The sequence below is a fragment of the Anomaloglossus baeobatrachus genome, chromosome 6, assembly GCF_048569485.1.
Source record: "Anomaloglossus baeobatrachus isolate aAnoBae1 chromosome 6, aAnoBae1.hap1, whole genome shotgun sequence".
In the NCBI taxonomy this organism is placed as follows: domain Eukaryota; kingdom Metazoa; phylum Chordata; class Amphibia; order Anura; family Aromobatidae; genus Anomaloglossus; species Anomaloglossus baeobatrachus.
Genome location: NC_134358.1, coordinates 284,593,353 through 284,617,811, shown reverse-complemented (window position 1 = coordinate 284,617,811; position 24,459 = coordinate 284,593,353). Strand labels below are relative to the sequence as shown.

The 24,459-nt window shown below is 39.8% G+C and overlaps 1 protein-coding gene across 1 annotated transcript in view; it reads right to left on the bottom strand.

Annotated features, from left to right (window-relative positions):
- The window catches only part of CDH18 (cadherin 18), a 1,183,629-nt gene that overhangs the window by 606,440 nt on the left and 552,730 nt on the right, over nucleotides 1-24,459 (bottom strand). Inside the window, exon 4 of the mRNA XM_075314869.1 lies at nucleotides 2,469-2,588. Coding sequence (XP_075170984.1) covers nucleotides 2,469-2,588 — 120 coding nt within the window. The remainder of the gene's footprint in view (nucleotides 1-2,468; nucleotides 2,589-24,459) is intronic.

Genomic DNA, 24,459 nt, shown 5'->3' with positions numbered 1-24,459 from the left:
ACGTGCAGCCATCATTGCTCTGCACAAAAATGGCCTAACAGGGAGAGTATCGCAGCTACAAAGATTGCACCTCAGTCAACAATCTATCGCATCATCAAGAACTTCAAGGAGAGAGCTTCCATTATTGCCAAAAAGGCTCAAGGGCGCCCAAGAAGGACCAGCAAACGCCAGGACCATATGCTAAAACTGTTTCAGCTGCGGGATCGGACTACCAGCAGTGCCGAGCTAGCTCAGCAATGGCAGCAGGCTGGTGTGAGTGCTTCTGCACGCACTGTGAGGCGAAGACTGCTTGAGCAAGGCCTGGTTTCAAGGAGGACAGCAAAGAAGCCACTTCTCTCCAGAAAAAACATCAGGGACCGACTGATATTCTGCAAAAGGTACAGGGAGTGGACTGCTGAGGACTGAGGTAAAGTCATTTTCTCAGATGAATCTCTTTTTCGATTGTTTGGGACATCTGGAAAACAGCTTATTAAGAGAAGAAGAGGTGAGCACTACCACCAGTCTTGTCTCATGCCAACTGTTAAGCATCCTGAAACGATTCATGTGTGGGGTTGCTTCTCAGCCAAGGGAATCGGCTCACTCACAGTCCTGCCTAAAAACACAGCCATAAATAAAGAATGGTACCAGAATATCCTTTCAAGAGCAACTTCTCCCAACTGTCCAAGAGCAGTTTGGCGCCCAACAATGCCTTTTCCAGCATGATGGAGCACCTTGCCATAAAGCAAAGGTGATCACTAAATGGCTCATGGAACAAAACAGAGATTTTGGGTCCATGGCCTGGAAACTCCCCAGATCTTAATCCCATTGAGAACTTGTGGGCAATCATCAAGAGACAGGTGGACAAACAAAAACCAACAAATTCTGGCAAAATGCAAGCATTGCTTATGCAAGAATGGACAGCTATCATTCAGGATTTGGTCCAGAAGTTGATTGAGAGCATGCCAGGGAGAATTGCAGAGGTCCTGAAGAAGAAGGGTCAACACTGCAAATATTGACTTGCTGCATTAACTCATTCTAACTGTCAATATAACCTTTTGGTACTCATAATATGATTGCAATTATATTTCTGTATGTGATGTAAACATCAGACAAAAACAATTAAAAACCAGAGGGCAACAGATCATGTGAAAATATAATTTTGGTGTCATTCTCAAAACTTTTGGCCATGACTGTAGTACTATATTCACATGAACATAGCACTGCACAAGTGGCAGTCATTACCTCCACCTGCCCACACTAGAATCATAGTGAGGTAGGGGAGTGACAAGGAACCGCCAGAGAGGTCAGCAGCATGTGGATATTACATGACCGTAAGATGGCTTTGCCTTTACACCTCCTGCTGCATGGCACGCTTTGGTGCAGTGCATGGGCTGTGCAGGCCAGGGTTGTAAGATGCAGGGGTTTGGATTCTACATGTGTTTAAAGAGGTGGTGTCTCAGAGCAGGACGACCATGCAGCAGGAGATGGAGGATCTACTGAAGCAGGTACAGCAGTGCGAGGGCCAGCTGAGGTCACTGACGTCACTGCACTAATTACAAGGATGCATGCTGCTGCTCTCTGTTATCTGTCAATATACAAACACACTTGCACACACACTAAGGCAGCCAATGCACTGATGTCACCTCTGCCGGCCACCGCACGCTGCTGATTTCTGTTATCTGCCAATACCCACACATGGCCAAATCATTGATGTTACCTATGCTGACCACCGCATGCTGCTGATCTCTGTTATCTGCCAATTCACATACACAGCCAACTCACTGACGTCACCTGTGTCGACCACTGCATGCTGCTGCTTTATCTTCCAATACACACACATATATATTGAAAGGGTTGTGAACACACTGTCTCTGTGAATATCACAAGTCACCAGTTTGTTTCAGATGATATTCGCAGACACAGTTTCTTCATTAAAATGGCACCGGAGTTGGCGGTATGCTCATGCGCTGAATCAGGCACCATTTTATTGACGAATTTAACTATAATGAGGACATAGCACTGCCCACATGCCAGCCATAGGGTTTAAATAAAGGTGAATAAAGCATCCAGGCTGCATCCACATAGTTCCACTCCAATGCTAAATCATCCACACCTCGGTGTAGAATGGGTTCAATAGCTATATATATATATATATATATATATATATATATATATATACATACAGTATATATATATATATATATATATATACATATATACAGTATATATATATATATATATATATATATATATATATATATATATATATCTCGTATATTTAATATATATATATATATATATATATATATATATATATAGTATATTTCATATTTTTAAATAGTCATACTTTTAACAGTTAAAGGATTAAAAGAATAAACAGATTTGTATTGTTTTTTTGCAATATCTGTTCAATAAAAAAAGATGAAATATTTTAAAGAACAGAACTAGTTAGATAATATGAAAAACATTTATACACTTTAAATGCTTACCTGTTTTTGGATCGACAGAAAAATATGGTTGTCCTTGAAGTATGCTGTAAACAACTCTTGCACTATTTCCATATGTAGGGTCATCACCATCTGTAGCTGAGACCTGAATAACAGAGGTACCTGCATACAAAAAAGATGTATAAATATCATTTAAAAACAAGCTTTAGCTATTATTGCAGTTAGAATTCCCACAATATTCTGAATGTCAATGCCAATCTTGTTTCTGAAATAAAAATGTGTTACTATATTCAGACAGATGAATCATTCAAGAATTTCTAATATAAAGGGTAAAGGAAAAAGTTTAGTAAGTATGACAAGTGACTAATAAGCAGTAAACGTTTACTCAGTGATAGATCACACAGTCTGTAAATGGATCTAGCAACTCCAATCAGGTGCTTTGTCGTTCCAGTCTTTATCCAAAGATGTGTTTTCATCAGAAATCTGGCTTAAAACGGTTTGATATTTTTCAAGAATTTTTCATAACTAGTAGATGTGCAAAACTTTTTCAAGCTTTGAAATTTTAAGCTTGACATATAAAGCTTCAGCCACTTTTTGAACATGGATTTAGCTTGGCAGATGCTGGAGAGCCAAACACATCCCACAAGTTCATCATAATTTATGCAAAAAGTGCCGTAAATTATTAAAGAAATGTATTCCATAATAATAATAATGTTAAAAATATATTTTTTATATAACCCTAACATATTCCACACCAATTTACAATTAAGTGGGAAAAAGTACAAACAATAAAGACGATACAGAGTAGCACAAAATTTAAAAGAGTGAGGGTTCTGGTTGCAAGCTTGCAATCTATAAGGAAATATACTCTAGTCAGCGAATATATTTCCAGTGGTTGCATTTAATTCTTGAAAAAAGGCAAAATCATTAAGAGTGACGACTTTAACCATCTAAGGCCTCTGCCACACTTACGTGACAAAACGTTACGTTTTTGTCACGTACGTGTTAAAGGGATGGTTTTGTCCCCGTGTGCCGTGTTTATGGCACGTACGTGTTCTCCGTGTGTTATACGTTATAACACACGGAGAATGGAAAGCCCCGCCTTACCTGTATCATCCGGCGCTGTCTGTGGTGCTGAATGACAGCGTCCGGCCAAAGCCACGCCCCACTCACGCTGCTTCCGGCCCCCAGTGAAGGAGAAGCGTTGTTCAAATTCACTGGGGGACGGATGCAGGGGACAGCCGTGACAGGGACTGCAGGGCTGGTGGAGGTGAGTATGTGTTTTTATTATTTTTACACTGACACGTGTCTTTCTCTGGCACGTGTCACACGGGCCCGCATCCACACTACATCCATGTGGTACGGGTGTGGACTGTGTGACACCTGTGCTGCCGGAGCAACATGGACATGTCAGTGGTTTTTAAATACGGACACACGTAAGGACGGAACGGACACACGTTCCGTTCCTGAATACTTACGTGTGTCCAAAACAATAACAAAACATAGGAACACGTGGGTTTTTAAATACGGACACACGTAAGTACGGAACGGACACACGTTCCGTTCCTGAATACTTACGTGTGTCCAAAACAATAACAAAACATAGGAACACGTGGGTTTTTAAATACGGACACACGTAAGTACGGAACGGACACACGTTCCGTTCCTGAATACTTACGTGTGTCCAAAACAATAACAAAACATAGGAACACGTGGGTCCATGTCTCCGGTACGTGATAAAAAAGGCACACACGTACCGGAGGCACGTGAGTGTGGCAGAGGCCTAAGACGTGGCCGGAGATTCCCTTTTAAAATACTTGTATACTTTGAAGGATTTGTGATAGAAAGGAGACTTTTTTTTTGCAAAATGCTTAGACTGATTTGGAAAAAAATAAAAATACTATCACAATTGTTCCACTGCTCGTAATTCAATTCTACTCTATTTTCCTCTGCTCTATAGTTATTTCTTCAGCAATTATAGTGACCAGAAAAGCCGCTACTAATGTGTGTTCTGTGTTCTCTATGTGATTACATTTGTGACACCTATTCCCTGCTTTGGGAGGAGGTAAATTATTTAGTGTTGCGCTGCCCTCTACTGCCTTGGTTTGATATTGCAATTTGTATTGCAATTGATTTGAAAGCAAGGAAGTGGCTGTTGGGGGCAGAGCTTGAGGAGGCAGTTGAAAGAAACACTGGTTGTATGCAGTTTAGTTGCTGTGATGCAGGAGAAAAAAAAGACCTCCATTGAGATATGCGGGGAGTGTAATTAGCACCCAATTCAGAGCGCCCCGCTTCTGCAGCAACAGAGTACTGAAAAGGTAAGCAACAAGCTATACCCATAATCTAACACACGGAAAATGACTGCAGCACTGCGCAGTATATTGCGCTGATCCTCCTCCCCTTATACTCAGCACAGTTAGTCCAATTGATAGTGACATCCATACTCCCAAGGCCGGGATAGGGAAAACACATCAATTTGTCCACTGTGTAAGAGAAGTCTTTTATGCTATCAAATAACTGTCTATTTGAAATGGATAAAGCAACTTTGTTTGTTTGACTAAAGAATTGGTTACAAGTTTTCAGTAAAGGTCATCATTCACGTTTTATCAGAACCCTCTTGTGTATGTCTTCTTTCAGCGGCCTTATATCTTGCAGACATCCCCACAACTCATAGTGTCCTATCTCTGTTATTTCTCTCTTCATAATTTGCCACCTAACCTTGGGATTTGCTGGAGCCATCGGAGACACCGAGACCTGAACATTCTCCATTACATGTTACACGTCACTAGGACATGTAACTGATGCAGTCAATCACTGGTTTCCGCAGTAATGATTGACTGCAGTGTTTATATATATATATATATATATATATATATATATATATATATATATATATACATATATATATTTGCTATGGTTACATCATTGCTGAAACAATAAATAGTGACCACTGGGAACCTGAAGATCATTAATCAGAAAAAAATGAAAGATTTATTGTTTCCTTTTAATTCCTTTAAAATAATCATGGCATTTTAAAAAAATAATTGTTACTCACTTGATAGTCCCTTAAAGAGGTTTTCCACTATTAGGACAATCCCTTCTCATTCTCCATGTTTAGCTTTATTAAAATAAAAAAAGTTTTAACTTACCTCTTAGGCTATGTATCCACGGTAGAATGTACCTGCGGATTTTTCTGCATGAAAATCCATGACTTTCGCGGCAAATCCGCACCTTATTTTTGCCGCGAATTTGCCGCGGATTTACCGCGGAATTGCCGCGGATTTTGATGCGGATTTTTTTTTTTCCCAATTCTATACCCAAAATCCGCACCAAAATCCGCAACAATAATTGACATGCTGCAGATTTTTCCGGATCAAAATACGCGGCAAATCCGCCGCGGAAAAGTCCGCAGCATGGACACAGCATTTCCAAAATGCCATTGAAATGGCTTGGAAGTGCCGATGCTGCAGATTTTCGAAAAATCCGCGGTAAATCCGCGGCAAATCCACGGCAAAATCTGCGCAAAATCCGCAGCGTGGGCACATAGCCTTATGCCAACACATCTGATCTGATCAGCAAACATGTGCGGCTAACAGAGGCGGGGATCACAGATCCAACCGTGCCTACTAACCACTTAGATCACGCTGTCGAAATCTGACAGCATAATTTAAAGGGCTGCGGCAAGGATTATGCCATTCCTCGCCGACATCGATTGCCTTGTGATGCAATGACGGTGTACTATGGTGTTACCATGGTAGCACAGAGTCAGCTGATGACCCTGATGCTACCATAAATCACTTCCTATGAAAGCCAACATAGTGCTGGCACTCACATGAACAGTGCATTTCTGGTGATCAGAGCGATGCTGCAGTGATAAAGTCCCCTAGAGGGACTAGTAAAATCAATAAAAAAGTTAACAAAAAGTTTTAAGAAATATGAAAATATGAATTAAAAAATCTAAAAGTTCAAATCACACCCTTTATACGCCATTGAAAATAAAACAATAAAAAAATACACATATTTGGTATTGCCATATTCTGAATTGCCTTATCTATAAAAATATAAAATCAATTATTCTGATCGGTACACGGTGTAACGAGAAAAAAATTCCAAACACCAAAATTAAATAACAATAACAATCAATAAAAAAACTCTATTTATGCAAAAATCATTTAATTATAAGCATTAGCTCAAGACAAAAAAAATGAAGAAATCACTGAGCCCCAGATCCCTTAAAATGAGAACACTACAGGTTTCGGAAAATGGCGACAAAATTACAATGAATTAGAATTAATTGAAAATGGAATTACAATTAATTGGAATTAATTGAATTACAATGACACATTTTTCCTTCTTTCCAAATGCACTAAAATCTAGAAATAAAACAGGAGCATAGTATTAAACCCTTTCACAATTTATGCAAGACTAGCATATCATAGGTGGGTTCACACGCTGGGCCCATATCTTTCCCTGCACATAATGGCTGATCTGATAAGACAACATGTTTCTTTCTGACAGTGGGATTTAACACATGCTGGCTGGGAGCGCACAAACCCCCACTACCATCCGAGGCCCTATGATGTGAACTTGGGGTCCTGATGGGTTGATGACCCCTATGTCTGTCATGATGAACTTCCTGTGAATGTCGGCTGCAAGCTACCATTCATAGGAGATGATCATTTCAGCTGGACAGAGCAGTACTAATGCACTGCTCTGTACAGTACAAGCGATTGGAATATCTCAGCTTCAAATCATTTAAAGGGACTAGTAAAAACAGTAAAAAGTGAATAAACATTTTTAATAATCTGAAAAAAAAAATACCGTCCAAAAGTTGAAATCACACCTGTGTGCCCCATTGAAAATGAAACAATTAAAAAAGTAAAAAAATACACATATATGGTAATGCTGCATTCAGAAATGTATGTTATTTCAAATTATAAAATAAGTTAATCTGATCTGTAGGCTGCATAATGAAAAAATAAAAATAAAAAAGACAGAAGTACAGTTTTTTGCAGCTGCAACATTTTAATAAAATGCAATATGTGGGGATCAAAACATTGCATCTACCGAAAAATGGTATTTGTAAAAATATCAACTCAGGGCAAAAAATATGTCATTACTTAGTCCCAGATCCTGAAAAAGGAGAATGTTACGGTTCCATGAAAATGGCGACAAAAGATCTAATTTTTTGGGCAAATTTCTAAAAATGACTTCACCAATTAAATAAAAAAAAAACCTATACATATTTGGAATCCATGAAGTCATACTGACCTTGGAAATCATACTGTGTTGTCTATTTTACCATGTAAAAAAAAAACAAACTAAAAAACAATTGTAGAATTGCTTTTATGGCAATTTCATCGCACGTGGAATTTTTTTTCCATTTCCAGCACGTTTTTGGTTGAAGGGGAGGAAAAATCGAAAAACTGAATGTCGCCTTGTGGTGAAGAGGTTAAAGAAAAGAAAAGTGCTTTCATGTTTGTCGTTTTCAAGTTGTCCAATTTCTTGTGAAATCATTTTTGTTTTTTATTTTTTTTTTTCCAAGAACAAGAAAGTAGTTTTTTTTAAAAAAAATGTAAAAAAATACAAAAAAATTCACACATTCAATTGAGACTGTGTATCTAATAAAGTGTGAGAATCGCAAAACAATTTTTTATGTTTTCATGCATTCATTTCACACAAAGTGACCTATTGTAGATGCTGGTTTTTAGCTCATGTATCTACCTAGATCCATGTACAGTGTACTGCTGCCTGCTACCTCAAATTGGATTTTGGAGACGCCGAAAAGGCCTTTGATAGGGTGCACTGGGGAAAAGTGGAAATCTGGAAAGAGTGCTCACGAAATTTGGTTTTGAAGGAAGAATTAAGTCATCTGTTTTGGCCTTGTACTCTCACCCAAATGCTTCAGTTCTAGCCTCGGGTTTTCGCTCATTAAAATTTTCTATAACCAATGGCACCCGCCAGGGGTGCCCGCTGTCCCCTATTGTTTTTGCTCTGGTGGTGGAACCTCTGGCGGAGGCGATTAGGGTGAACCCGAACATAACTGGTATAAGGGTAGGGGAGCATGAACATAAATTGGGTCTATATGTGGATGATGTAATAATATCATGTTCTAACCTTGAGTATTCCTTTCCAGCAGTGATATTCACCCCGTCGACCTTTTCTGAGGTGTCTTATTACAAATTGAATGCCACTAAGTCCTTAGTACTACCATTTAATGTACCCGCAAGGTCCAGAAGGAATTTGGAGGCAGCCTTTCCTTTCCAGTGGTGCAAAGATAGTATTCCTTATCTAGGTATCCGTTTGACACCAACCCATTCCCTCATCAGATCCAATCTCGAACACCTACTCAAAAACCTGGGTCAGGATCTAGGCAGGTATGAGAAGTTGTCGCTATCTTGGATGGCGAGAATTCAATCCTTTAAGATGACGTTCCTTCCTAAACTGCTGTATATGTTTAAGTGTCTCCCTCTTAAAATTCCATATAGATATTTGATAAAACTGCAGTCGATGACCAATAAGGTTATTTGGGGTAATAAAAGAGCTAGAGTTGCTAGTAAGATTATGCATCTGCCATATGGAATGGGAGGTCTGGGGTATGCCTAATGTGATGGCCTATTATAAAGCTTCTCTTATAGAATCACTCAAAGAATGGTGGAACACGGAGAGCTCCCATAGGTGGGTTCAACTTGAGAACTCTCTGACAGACCAGGGTTCGACGAGGAAACTGATTGAGGTGGAATATCTAAAACGTTCTAGGACCACCCTGTGTCTCCCTACTATGACAGCATCGATAGCCATATGGCGCAGTGAGATGATCCCTAAGATCCAGGTCCCGCTGTCAGAAATTTCGCTCAGAGCATTAGAATCCCACATTCCATATACAAATTTGAGTAGATGGGAGGCAGCGGGTTTTGGAGTTTTGGCGGACTTTTACGATGTGCAGAGATTAGGCCCTTCAACGATATACTTCGGGAGCACTCCTCCCTAAAGGGGTGTTTTTATCAACACCTGCAGATTCGCCATTTTCTAAGCACAAAATTCCCCCTGGGATCAAACCCGACCTTACCCACTGTTAGGGCGCTATTGTTTAAAAAACTATTGAGGCAACCGGGAATCTCTTTAACCTACAAATGGTTGAACAACCCCTCTGACGAGCCAAAGCTCCCATACATGACTAAATGGGAATCAGAATTAGACATTAACACCTCCCCCTCGGCGTGGCATACTGCGACACAGTGGGTGCAAAGATCCTCAAAATGCATTAACCATTTGGAACAGCTGAAAAAGGTGCATCTACGTTGGTACATGACGCCGGCAAAATTGGTGCATTACATTCCCATCTACTCACCGCTCTGTTGGAAGGCCTGCCTCCAGAGAGGATCACTGGAACACTGTTGGTGGCACTGTCCGAGGGTCCAACCTTTTTGGATAGCAGTTTTCAGACTCATTAGCGAAATGACAGGTGTGCACACCAACCCCAACCCAGGACTGGCAGTTCTGAATTTGGGCATAGACTCGTACCCGCAGAATTTTAGGGGACTGATTGTGCAAATTCTAATAGCTGCCAGACAGTGTCTGAGCCATTCGTGGAAGGCCACTGAAGCTCCCTCTGGAGCGGAGTTATATAGTATGATCGACCAACAATGCCAATATGAATACTGTCTTGCCCACTCCCTAAAAGAAAAAACTAGAATTCTTACAATTTGGAAACCCTGGCATTCATCCAGCCATGCAACACCTATTACACAACTATTCCCCGGGCAAAGAGCACCTAGTTGAGATACAGCTGATGGAATTATAGCCCTGGCTCGACTAGCCAGGGGGCTAAAGCATTGAGACCCTGACTGAAACAGCAGTTTATGAGAGAAATCTAGGAGGAGTTGATGGCCCCGGCTGGTGGACTGGGGTTGGTAATGCAGGCAGGCATCTAACCCTCTACCCTTACTACCCCCCCACTTCCCCCAACCCTACCTCCTTTTCCTCCCCCTTACTTGAATGACGTCCTCATCTTTCCTCCTCTCTCCTCCCTCCCCATGTTGTTGTGTGGTTAAAGTGTAAGGCAGAGGAATTGTAACCGGATTGTCTTTGAGTGTACTAATGTATGGAGCCCTCATGTGCGGGCAGTTGACAAATGTTATCTTAATTTACCATGTATGATTTTGTATCTGCTGTGTTTTCAAAAAAAAACTAATTGGATTAAAAAAAAATTGCACTTTGGACATGTAAATATCTACCTAGCTTTTATTGTTACATTCTTTTTGGAAAAGACTGGATTATTGGAGTTAAAATTATTGTCAAAAGTTAATTATTGTATTGTAAGTAATGTATGGCAAAACAATGACAAAATACATACAAAGTACACGTCCTGAATTGCAGCAGAACAGAGAAATAGGTATATATAAATAAATTTATTTACAAGTGAAATAGTTGAAAAATCTGAAAAATCACAGTGTCAATAAAGACAGTACTTAGATATTACTATGGTTCATTGCTTGAGAAAGGGTCTCCGGAACTGAAATGTTGCTGTCACCCTTTATGGGCCAATAAAGGTCTTTTTTTTTTTCATTTTATGGAGTGCTGCCTTCAACATTTTTTCTCTATATACTTAACTGTAATGGAAAGGTTTGAATGGTTACCATGAGGGCCTTGCACCTACAGCTCCAAGGTATAAATAATGCTGCTCATATTTTTTCTATAGATAGATAGATAAACAGACATATTTTGTTGTATGCATGTTTATTTCCTTTGAGAGCAGTGGAACAACACAAAAAAAAAAAACTGAAGAAAAAAGGTAATTTGGACATCATTTCACACACAACTCCCAAAATTGTGGGACAAAATTGTCGGTACAATCAACTTAATATTTGGTTGCACACCCTTTGAGATAAATAACTGCAATCAATCACTTCCTATTATCATCAATAAGTTTTTTATACCTATCAACTGGAATTTTGGACCACTCTTCTTTTGCAAACTGCTCAAGGTCTCTCATATTTAAAGAGAGCCTTCTTCCAACAGCAGTTTTAAGTTCTCTCCAAAGGTATCCAATAGGATTTAGACCTGAACTCAGGTCTCAAACTGAGAATCAGTGTATTATAACCGGGCTTGAGCCAAATTTGAACCAGTGGAGGTTTGGTTCGATAGCTGCTAGCAAACTGAACCTCCAAAAGGTTTGCTCATCTCTACTGTCTATAATAGTAACTGTACCAGTCTGTCCTGGTTGTGCTGTCAACCATCTCAGTGGTCCCTGTCTACACTAGAGACTCTGCCTGTTTGTTCCTGTGTCCATCCTGGCTCGGGAAGTCAGCAGCCATGGTCCCGATCCTGGTCACATGTATGCATGTGACAATCATACCATAGAAAATTTTGAAAAAAAAATCAACATAAAATATTAACCTGCCTTATGCAAGAACAAAAGATCCTTTTATAGCTACCTTAAGCTATAGTAATGCAATTTTTTTTTCATTCTTATCATTACTACAATATTTTAAAGCCACTTTTAAAAACCTATACAACAAATCACTAAAAAAAAGGACATGATCTTTCTCTTATATTGTAAGGAAAAAAAAAACATTGCTTTTGTTTAGTTGACTACCTAAGTGCAAAAAATCATCTGCAGGTTTTTGACTTGATAAGAATCCAATCCTATTTCCCTCAAAGGAAGCTTTACCTTTCCTTTTACGATCAATACATAAGAATCTTCATAATTTTTCTCAAACACCGTACTCAATTTTACTCAAATACTAATCAATATTCTGGTGCTTTTATAAAGATAATTGGCATCTTGAGTTCTTGTCATTGGAATGCTTTGACCATGAGGTTACTAAGTGGCTAATGTATATTTAATTTCTAAAGCGCACTATCACAATTACTTAGTGTAACTGTCATTTTGTAAATGTTTTTATATATTACAAGTGCTGCATAGTGTGGCTTATCTGGGGGGGGTATGAGCAGTGCGGTCTATGGGCTTAATAGTAAGTATATACAGCTGTACATTCTCTCTTGCAGATCAGTGTAGACTTAAAGGGATATTCCCATTTCCAAGATCTTACCCTAATATGTAGCAGATATAATTATATTAGCAAATTCCTCCAATTAGAAATGTAATATAGTTCTCCTTATACAGCCATATCTCTTATCTTATGTGCAGGGCATCGCAATTTCCATATTCATGGTTATGTACACTCATATATTGAAAGTTAGTTAGCTGATCATGGTCATAACAAAGAAATGTCCTGTACATGAGGAAAGTGACACTACTATATCAGGAGAACTATACTATATGTGTAATTGTAGGTATTTGCTAATATTATTATTATAACACCTACTACATATTGGGATAGGATCTTGAAGGTGGTAGTATCCTTTAAATATGAATCCTCTATACTGCGATGTGTACGCAGTTAATTCCGGTTGCTGAGTACAAAATTGCAGAGTTTTTGGGCCCCCACTAATAATAAATACTGTGCAGTGCGGAGTGTTGGTTTTTTTTCAATATGATAGTTATATTACAGTGAGCATATACGTATATTTTTAACACTTGCCAATTTTGTATCACAGATGTATCTTTCAGAAGTTCAGACAAAATAAATATTTTTAAAACTTAAAGTTTTTGACGTACTATGTAAGTGTGTACTCTATTTTCATTTTGTAAATCATCCCAAGTGTGTATTTTAAAATGGCTTCCTTTTTTGTTGAGATAGCAGGCAGAACTGAATAATTCACCTAATGTTTGAAAAATGTCTGAAGTAAAGTCTTACAAATATGAAACTAATATTAAGTAATTGTAGAAACTGTTAGCAAAAATAAATAATTGATTGCTCTCAGTGAGATAAACAAAATTACATTTTTGTAGTTGTGATACCTTTTATACAACACTTCAAAAATTAATAACTACATTTTGCTAACCCTGCCACTGATTAATGGTGTCGGACAGGTACTGCACATCCTATTAACTCAAATAGGGGGATGATATCCAGTACCCAGCCGCGGCCTACGTACAGGTGACGTAGCTGTGTTGTTCCAGCCACCACCAGTACGTGAAACTGCTGATCGGTGGGTATGCTGAGTGTCACACTTCCAATCATTAGACATTGATGACCTATCATAATGATAGGCAATCAAAATTTAGGCCCCAGACAACTACTTAAAGGGGTTATCCGGCTTATTTTGCTTTTTTTATTATTTACACTATTGGGCTACATTGGGGCAGGTAAGTAGATAGTGACCACTTACCTGCCCTGCTGTCAGCCCCTCTCCCCAGGCATGTGACTGCTCCTGCTGTGATTTTTCTACTTCCGGTCATTTCATGTCAACATGGGCAGGACCATGTTGACATGCAAATCCGCCATTGCATGTTGCCGCCCTGCTGGGCGGGTACAGTGCGATGAGCCCCGCCCCTCCCTGTGCGCTGCTATCTGTGCCCTGTATGTGCTGGACAAACACAGGGTTGCCCTCTCTGTCTAGGACACCGTAGCTCTGTTTTCCCAACAGTGTCCTCAGCTCATTATGTTGTATGGTGCCCAGGCAACTGTGACCCCCCTCCCCCGTGCGCTGTCTCTGTGAGGAATGCAGCCTCCCGTGCTCCTCGCTTCTAAATACAGTCAGAAGCAGGGATGTTACCTGACACCAGCGAACAACAGCACTGAGCTCTGTATAGGACACTGCAATCAATACAGCACGGAGAAGAGACAGCATGTTGCATGGGTGAGAAGGGAGAGCGAGCAGGGGGGGAGGGGGCAGAGAAGAGCGTGCACGGCTGACAGAGTGGGGGGCTAGAGAAGAGAGTTCATGGGTGACACAGCAGGGGGGCAGAGACGAGAGTTCATGGGGGTGAGAGACAGGGGAGTGCTGGGGGGCAGAGGAGACAGTGCAGTAGGAGAGAAGAGAGTGCATGAGGGAGGATTATGTATAATATATTATATAACTCTAGGTGTGTGTGTGTGTATGTGTGTATCCATCCTATAGACTGTGTGTGTGTGTGTGTGTATCCATCCTATAGACTGTGTATGTGTGTGTATCCATCCTATAGACTGTGTGTGTGTGTGTGTGTGTATCCATCCTATAGACTGTGTATGTGTGTGTATCCATCCTATAGACTGTGTGTGTGTGTGTCCTATAGACTCACATTAGGGGCTATATATAATGTTCATTACATAGTATTCATTTATCTACAGGTGCTGGAGCAGTATACTGACAGGAGGGAATGTGTGTGTGCAGAGGGCGGGCAGAGGGTGTGGCTGGACACTGAGGCCAGGGGCGGTGCCAGCTGTGACTGTGGGTTTGGCAGTCAAACATGTCATGTTATGTTGTGCTGAATGTAAACAAGGAGCTGCAGAGAATAAAGTGAAAAATCAAGAGAAACAAAAGTTAGAAAACAAAAAAATAATGTAGGGGGTGTTTTATATGACAAGACAGCACAGATTAGCTTAATTTTTTTTTGGAGTTTATGTCAGACATCTCCTTTAAATACTGGCTAAAAATTATGCCTATAATTTATTTTTTTTATGTTACTCAATTCCAATGTTTCTTAAAGAAAATTAAAGGGTTTGAAAATTCTTTAGAGCTTGTAACATGTTTTTAAATATGTGTATTGTCTACTAACAATTATTTTGCAATTGGATTTCATTATAAATATTACCCTTTTTGGCTTTGAAAGGCTTTATACCTCCTGCACAATCAACGTTGATGCATTTTATTATCATAATTCACAGTAAAAATGATCGCCTACTAAATAGGCCAGCATAAGACTAAGTTTCACAGGAGGACCAAGATAGCAGTGACAAGGGCCTTCAGCATGCCACCAGATCCCATGGTAAGCCAACAATGTCCCGTGATTTCATCAATGGGGGAAACGTGAGACGGTGACCTTACACCATCAGTGATGATACAGGAATTTAATTATATGTACCAAATGTTCAACTGGGGGTCTGAATGTAGGGGAGACAGGACAAAAGCTTAGAGCAAGGATGAATTCTTATCGCCACACAAATGAAGAAAAAAGGATAGATCTACTTGTGGCCAAACATTTTTGTAACCCTGTTCACAGCATCATGGGCATGGAATTGTTGGTATTGAAAAGAAACTTCAAATCCCAGAGTGACAGAGGAGACTGGGAGTACAAATTCATGACGACACATTCAGAGCAGGAATGAATGTGTCACATGGATTTATGTCTTTTGACATCAATTAAGAAATGTGCTCCTCAGACCATCTGGGGGCATCCCAGCTCTGGACCAGACCTCAATCAGAGGACAATAAAACTTTTACACTCCTTATCTATGAAGTGCTCCAATACTTACTGCCTCTTCCCATACGGATCATCCTGGTTCACTTCATGTCTTATTTACTACTCCATTTTATGTCGTGTTGTGTATAAATATGCGACTCTTCAGATTTTGTGTTATACTGAGCCTGATGAAGAGACCTGAGTATTTTGACAGCTTGCTGTTTATTACCATCTTTTCAGCTAGTCATTAAAAGGTATCAACCACTGAGGACTCTGTATTCCTTAAACAATTTTTTTCAGCTATCAGTGATGTAATTTAAATGCCGTTGACCAAGATTTACAGTGACATCTTCACATATTAACAGCAGGAATTAGAAATCAAGATGTACAGCGACACCGATATGCACTAACTGGTAAGGTTTCTACTTATTGCAGCTACGAGCAATATCCAAAACCTCTAGAGTAATTTAAAAATGGTGCACAATTAATTTTTGTAAACATGTGGCCCATGTGTTAACCCTGCAACTAATGTTGTATAGTGTTTTGGGATTATATTCAAGGACTTTTTTACATTTAATTATGTGGCTTTTGAAGAATATAACAGTGGTATGTGTTGTGTAAAGTTAGTTGAACAAACTGTTGCTACATGCCTTGGAAATTAAATACTCTCACTGTTTGAGAAAAATAGAATTAATCAAATAAATGATCAGTATCCTCTTACATGAAAAAGGGAACAGATTATATTGGCAATATTTGAAAAAAATCCCCTCTTCCTGCCCCCAAAAGTCACATAGTTTTAGAAATTCTTTACAGTGAAATAAAAAGTATTTTTGTAAGATCGTAATGGGCAGTAGAACAAATTTAACTTAATCTTTTCAAACAGAAATTAACAACTCTATCCCTCTCAGAAAGACTTAAAGGGGTATTCCCAAGTAGTCTCCAGAGCAGTTCAAAGCAATGCTCCTTACCTTTCTCACTTCCTGATTTCTATCAGGGTCGACTGTCTTCTGATTATCAGCTCTGGTGATAAAAATGTAATATTAGTGTAACTATAAATCTCAGTACAAGTTCTGCTATAGCACATTCAGCCATGAGTGATTTGTTGTGGAGTACATACTGCTATCATTACATTTACACTTATGGTACCGTCACACTAAGCAACTTACCAGCGATCCCAACAACGATAGGGATCGCTGGTAAGTTGCTAGGAGGTTGCTGGTGAGCTGTCACACTGCGACGCTCCAGCGATCCCACCAGCAACCTGACCTGGCAGGGATCGCTGGAGCGTGGCTACACGAGTTGCTGGTGAGCTCACCAGCAACCAGTGACCAGCTCCCAGCGCCGCGTGGAAGATGCTGCGCTTGGTAACTAAGGTAAATATCGGTAACCAACCCGATATTTACCTTGGTTACCACTGCACGGAGCTACACGTGCAGAGAGCAGGGAGCAGCGCACACTGAGCGCTGGCTCCCTGCTCTCCTAGTACAGCACACATCGGGTTAATTACCCGATGTATGCTGCAGCTAAATGTGCACAGAGCAGGGAGCAGCGCACAATGCTTAGCGCTGGCTCCTTGCTCTCCTAGTTACAGCACACATCAGGTTAATTACCCGATGTATGCTGCAGCTAAATGTGCACAGAGCAGGGAGCAGCGCACAATGCTTAGCGCTGGCTCCTTGCTCTCCTAGTTACAGCACACATCAGGTTAATTAACCCGATGTATGCTGCAGCTAAATGTGCACAGAGCAGGGAGCAGCGCACAATGCTTAGCGCTGGCTCCCTGCTCTCCTACTTACAGCACACATCGGGTTAATTACCTGATGTGTGCTGCAGCTAGCTACATGTGCACAGAGCAGGAGCCGGCAGCACAGGCAGTGAGAGAGGCTGGTATCGAAGGTAAATATCGGGTAACCAAGGACAGGGCTTCTTGGTTACCCGATGTTTACATTGGTTACCAGCCTCTGCAGAAGCCGGCTCCTGCTGCCTGCACATTTAGTTGTTGCTGTCTCGCTGTCACACACAGCGATCTGTGCTTCACAGCGGGACAGCAACAACTAAAAAATGGCCCAGGACATTCAGCAACAACCAACGACCTCACAGCAGGGGCCAGGTTGTTGCTGGATGTCACACACAGCAACATCGCTAGCAACGTCACAAAAGTTGTTCGTTAGCAGCGATGTTGCTAGCGATGTTGCTTAGTGTGACGGGGCCTTAAGAGACAAAATGTTTTTTGAACAAGCATACAACTCTGAAAAGCAAAGCCAGATCAGTGAGCCATTTTTAGCATTCCTACTTTGAAAGATCCAGGAATAGTTATTCATAACTGCATCTCTCTTTATAACCTGAGAGGGAGGGAGAGGGAGGTGAGCAGCTTACTGCTGTATAGAAATCAATGGGCTGGAGAAAATTGACTGTGATGTTAAGAGTTAACTCCTCTCTTGCAATTAACTACTGCACACTCACAGTCAGAGTCTAGATGCCAAGCTTCATAGAACCCAGCTGTACAATATCAAAGATCAAATCAGGAGAGTGGCAGCAGATGAACAAAGCTAGTTAATTGCAAACTTGCATATTTTCCTGCTGTCTAACTAATTGAAGCAATTTAAGAACTTGAGAATACCCCTTTAATGGACATTAATCAATAAATTATATATACCCCAAAATAGCACCATGAATAAATAAAACTCATCTCACACAAAAAGTACTCTTAAAAAGCTGTAGTGATCAATAAGTTAAAAAGTTAGGGCTCATGACTAATAACAGGCAGACTTGCAGTCCTCCAGCTGTGACCGCAAATCATCTCAATGACATCACGGCTGTTCTCTGCTCAGTCTCTGCTTGAACCTCAAAGTAGGCGGTCAGGTTCTATCAATGCTTAGTGTGAATTCAGATATGTAGCAGAGCTGCAATCGTTTCGGGACCTCGTGTGGATTATGTCAGACCTGCAGGGGTGTTTTGAGGGTTAATAAAGTGGTGAAAGAGGGTGTTTTTGTCTTTTATTTCAAATAAAGGATTTTTGGGGTGTTTGCGTTTATTTCTTTTCGCTTACAGATTAGTAATGCGGGGTGGTCTCATAGAAGCCTCCCATCACTAATCTAGGGCTTAGCATCAGCTGTGAACTGACATTAACCCCTTATTATCTTGTTTGCCCCCAGGGCAATTGGAAGAGCTGGGTAAAGCACCAGGACTGTCTATTGGATGCGACAATCCCAGGCGGCTGCAGGCTGCTATTTTTAGGCTTTGGGTGGTGCAATAAGCATGGGTCTCCACAGCCTGAGAATACCAACGCACAGCTGTCAGGCTTTATCATGACTGGGTATCAACATTGATGGAGACGGCATGGTAGTTTTTGAAATTATTTATTTAGATAATTAAGAAAAAAGCAGCATGCAGTTTCTCCTATTTTGATACAGAGCTAAGATAAGCGCACAGCTGGAGTCTGCAGCCCGTAGCCATGGGCTTTATTTATGTTAGGTATAATAATTTGGGGGTACCATATACCTAATGTTTTATTTATTTTATACCACAATAGTTACCCGCAGATTGGGTTTCTAAATGGTTGCAGTCAGATGCTGTCCCACATAAGCAAGCATTGTTGACCTTAGGGAGATCAACATATCCACTGCGGAGACACCATCACGTGTTTCTCAACGCAGTGATTCTAGAGCAACGCCCCCTGGGAAGTATGCAAATAAGAAAGCCGCGGAGACACCATCACGTGTTTTTGAACGCTGCCAGGAAACTAGCCAGGTCTTTCACCGGGAAGGAACAACCATGGGAAGGGCAGTCTCCAGTGAAGGAGACCACCTATACCAAACATGGTATCCATCCACAGACAGCCGTTTCGGGGTATTTGCCCCTCATCAGTGTGGAGTAGGAATCTGGCTAGTGGGGGCAATGCCTAGTAAAAGACTACTTAAGCAAGCATTGTTGACCTTAGGGAGATGCTGTCCCACAGGCTGGGGGCACATCTGACTGCAACAAATCACAGACGTCAGGATGGCCAGTGGGTGGAGAAAGCAGTGCATATAGAGGAGTGATACTACACTGCCCCGGAATTAAGTCTTTGGCCGTGGGAGCGGCTACAGTCGCCCCATAGCCTGGGTAAGTATGAAGCGCTTGATTCATTCTTATTTTCTTTATTTTCCTTTATTTTGTTTTTTATTACCTGAGTGCCAGATTTGAATCAAAACCTGGAATTCCCAGAGAATTTCGGGTCTGGGTCCGGCACTAGGGCGTGTTTCAAACTCACGGATCTGGACTTTTACAGTCTGGATCCGCTCATCACTTCTCATGACATGTAACTCTAAGAATTTGATAAAAAAAAAAATTGGTGTTTACAGTCCAAAATGTGTGGCATGAAAGTTTCACATATTCAAAGATATTGATCTTCTTTTATCTTTTTGCTATGTAATTTATTTTGATTAACATACTTTTGCTTACTTTATATTTTACTTGTTTTGTTACTTCCCCAATAAAGTACTGAAGAATGTTATTCTTATTAAAATAAGAAAAGATAAAATAAAGTAAATAAAATTATATAAAAATGGTTAATATTTTAAACATTGAAGTTCTAGCCAAGTAACTGATGAAGGGGTTATATTTTATCATTGTTTAGCACAATGACTATAAATCATCTGTAGAGCTAAATGTGTTTTTTTTTCTTTCATCTTCTCTATTGTCACTAAAGTCCTTTGTACACAAGCAAATAATAAATCGAAAGTGCATGGGCAAGAATGCTTTTAACTGATCATTAGCCATGTCAGCATGAGAGCTAATAAATGAGCAAAGGCTCATTGCATCTAACATGTAAGTCATTTTTGTTGGCTGTACCACTTTTTTAGATGTGATGACATCTACTGTATATGCAAAATATATGGACCAAATGAACATAGGAAAGAATGTTCATCCCTATACAGTTTGCATTAACCCATATGAAAGACCTGTAAAGTAGTGACTACTCTTTTTTTAAGTCATTGTGTGGAAAATATGCCGTGTTATATCAGCAGTTGATCATCCTCATTGCTGATAAAATAGTATTATTGATGGAGACCTACCATTACTCTATTAATGAGAATACAATTAAAGTGCAGAAATCATTTAAATAATACTTTGCTAAAAGATTCAGAGATTTAAATCATTGTGTATTAATGACTGAATTTAGAGTCATTGGTGCAGTAACAGTACATTATCCCAAAAAGTAAGTTAACAAGAAAGCAAGATAAATATACAAAGGAACATTCAATTATTATGAAGATCTATTGTAAGTGGGATCATATATGACCAGTGCAGTGTTGTAGTTTTTACCTGGTATTCAACAGAAAGTTAGGTAGGATACTGAGTTAGAAAGTAATAAAAAGAGAATACTCCCTCTTGTCAGGCATATCAGTTTTTGCACTGGACAGGTACAGGAGCTGGTTTGGTGACCTAATCACAGCATTTCTGATAATGATGGATCTGGCCCCTTGAGAGAATATGAGATTAAAATCTTAATTGATGTATTTTACAATTAATTTTGCCATTAGTTCTTATCCTTTTAGTTGTGTCAGGCTCAAAAACAGCCTTAGTCAGTGCATATTTTATATTTCAAATCAAGCTTAGACGACATATCGACTGAAAGGTAATCAGTTAGATTTAGGTCATTTAAAGGGGTTGACCACTACTCAGACAACCACTTTTCAAGCAGCCCAGACTTCCTCTTGATGTTTGAGTTGTCAAAGGATGAGGAGAGTGAAACCAGAGCTGATTAGGTGCAGGGCTTGTATGACGTAACATTGTCAGGTGAGCCCCCAGAGAGCAAGTGCTACCAATGATGGAAATTAACCAGCACAGGAAATGGGTATAAATGTTATTTTACTGGTGCAAACATGGAAATTGAGATGGGGTTGTCCATTTATTGGTCAACCCCTTTAAAGTTAAAATATATTTCATCTATTTATTTTCTGTTTTAACCTGATATGATCTTGTTACCAGTATGGAAATCCACTTCATCTTTAAAATGTTTTCCAATGAGGAGTGAGAAACTATTAATTGAGAAAGTATTTATTGACCATATCTACATAATTGTTTGTTTTACTATTTTGGGGATATTTATTGAGCATTTTTTTTCAAATTTTAGCTTCTATACTTGGAAAAGAATCTTACATATGACAATTCAGAATATATCCCAACCACTAAAATAAATACCAACCCATGAAATGTAGAACTGCAATGATACATCAATACAAATTTAATTTTAACCCTTTCACCATCCAGCCTGTCTTTATTCAACCTTTTTGTACTGTTGACTCTGCAAAAACTCTTACTGTCGATCTTATTCATTTTCATCTGGATTACTGTAATTCTTTACTAATTGGTCTCCCTGTTACTAAACTCTCCCCTCTCCAATCCATTCTGAATGTCGTACCCAGGATCATTTTCCTCTCCAATCGCTTCACTGATGCCTCTGCTCTGTGCCAGTCATTGCACTGGTTGCCTATCCGCTACAGAGTCCAATATTAACTTAACACTCTTACCCACAAAGCTCTCCACAGTTCCGCAACATCCTACATCACCTCCCTCATATCTGTCTATCACCCCACCCATGACCTTCATTCTGATAATGACCTAAAACTGACATCCTCAATAATTCAAACCTCTCACTCCCGTCTTCAAGATTTCTCATGAGCTGTGCCAATGCTCTGGAACACATTATCAAGAACAATTTGATTAATTCCCAACATCCACACCTTTAAGCGGGCCCTAAAAACACATTTCTTTAGACTAGCCTATCATCCCACCTCCCTCATCCAATCTAGTCCCATTATGCCCTTCATAAAATTTACTTACAATTCTTGTCCCCTGTATCTTCTGATTGCATTCATCTTCATGTACTTATTTACACTCTGTACCTATAAAGGTTCTGGCTGGTGACTCGTCCATGAAGCTGGTTTTGAATCCTCTATCACTATGATGGCTGGACCATATATGACAAGCTTTTCTCCCTCCATTCACCTTTTGTGCCTCCTCTATTTCCTCATAGACTGTAAGCTTACGAGCAGGGCCTGCACTCCTCTTGGTTTCTGAATTTTGTTATTTTGTATTGTCTTATATTGTTTGTACATGTCCCTTCTGAATTGTAAAGCGCTACGGAATATGATGGTGCTATAGAAATAAAAAATATTATTATTATTATTATTATTACCTTTCTGATTAGGCAAAATTTTACAACTCGGACAAATGTTACTTTATGAGTTAACTCTGGAACGCTTCAATGTATCCCAGTAATTCTAAAATAGTTTTTTGTGATATTTTGCACTTTATGTGACAAGTAAATTTATAACAATATGTATTGTGTTTATTGGTAAAAATATCAGAAATTTAACAAAAATTCTAACATAATTCACAATTTTCAAACTTTTAATTTTTATTCCCTTAAACCAGTGAGGTGTGTCACAGAAAATAGTCAGTAAATAACATTGACCACCTGTCTACTTTACATCAGGACCATTTTTGAAACATAATTTTTTAAAAGAAAAAATCCAGTCAACAATCCTCAAGTTTATTTTTCTGAAACTGATTCAATGTCAGAGATTACTTCAGATGATTTATCAGATTCTTCTAGAGAAATATGTTGATTCATTACAAGGAGTGATACAGTACAGAATATACGTAGTACAAAATTACAGCGCTAAATCAGCTATGCCTTCAAAAAATGATGCAAAAGAGGGGGAAGGAAACATCACAACAAAAGGAAACTGATATACCCAAAGAAAGAAACGATGCTGTTTCAGTACTAAATCTATCGTTATATACTGACGGAACCACAACTGTCAGTGTTATCTAATGAACTTTCCTGTTCCCCGAATTGTATTTTTGATGTATATAAGACAGTAATGGACATTAACAAATTTATTTTAACCCTCAAATGTCAGTTTCAAGAAACAGAAGCTAATACAGTATTAAATACTCTGTCCTAATCAGATCAGGGTTTAGATCAGTGTTTCTCAACTCCAGTCTTCAAGGCCCACCAACAGAGGTTTTCCTCCTTCATGCGAACAATGAGTAGCCGTAGAGGGCACCACTGGAGGATGGTTGCAGACAAAAATATCAGCGGTAACTTCTCAACCTTTTCAGCAGACAGTCCGGACCGTGTCCTTTAGAGGCTGACTGATACCGCACGGGGGAGACAAAAGCAGAGTAGGCAAAAGCAGAGTCTTAATCAAGGATTAAGACTCTGCTTTTGCCTACTTCACCTGTGTGGTGATACTCTGTCAAATAACCTCTCCCCCGTGCGGTATCAGTCAGCCTCTAAAGGACACGGTCCGGACTGTCTGCTGAAAAGGTTGAGAAGTTACCGCTGATATTTTTGTCTGCAACCATCCTCCAGTGGTGCCCTCTACGGCTACTCATTGTTCGCATTGGAAGTGGATTGGAACCTTGCACTGTCTGTTTTACCTGTGTGGTGACAGTTTGCCAAGTAAATTCCTCCGGTGCGTGGATACAGTCATCTTACACGGGACACAGATCGGACTGCCCGCTGGAGAGGTTGAGTAAAACCGCTGATCTTACACTCTATTTGCAGCAAACAATCGGTGCTTCCAGCGGCTGTGTCTAGCTGCTGGTTAATTGGGACAATATGGGACCGCCTGATGGTGGCACTGTAAAGTGGTCTAGAGACTCTAACTAAGTGGGATGTTGGTAACCTGACATCTCCTCCACAACCTGTATTGCTCACGGCCACTTGCCTCCAAGTAGGTGCTTGGGAAATCTAACAGGTTAATCCTGCATTCACAACAACTTCAGTTTATTTAACGGAGGAAT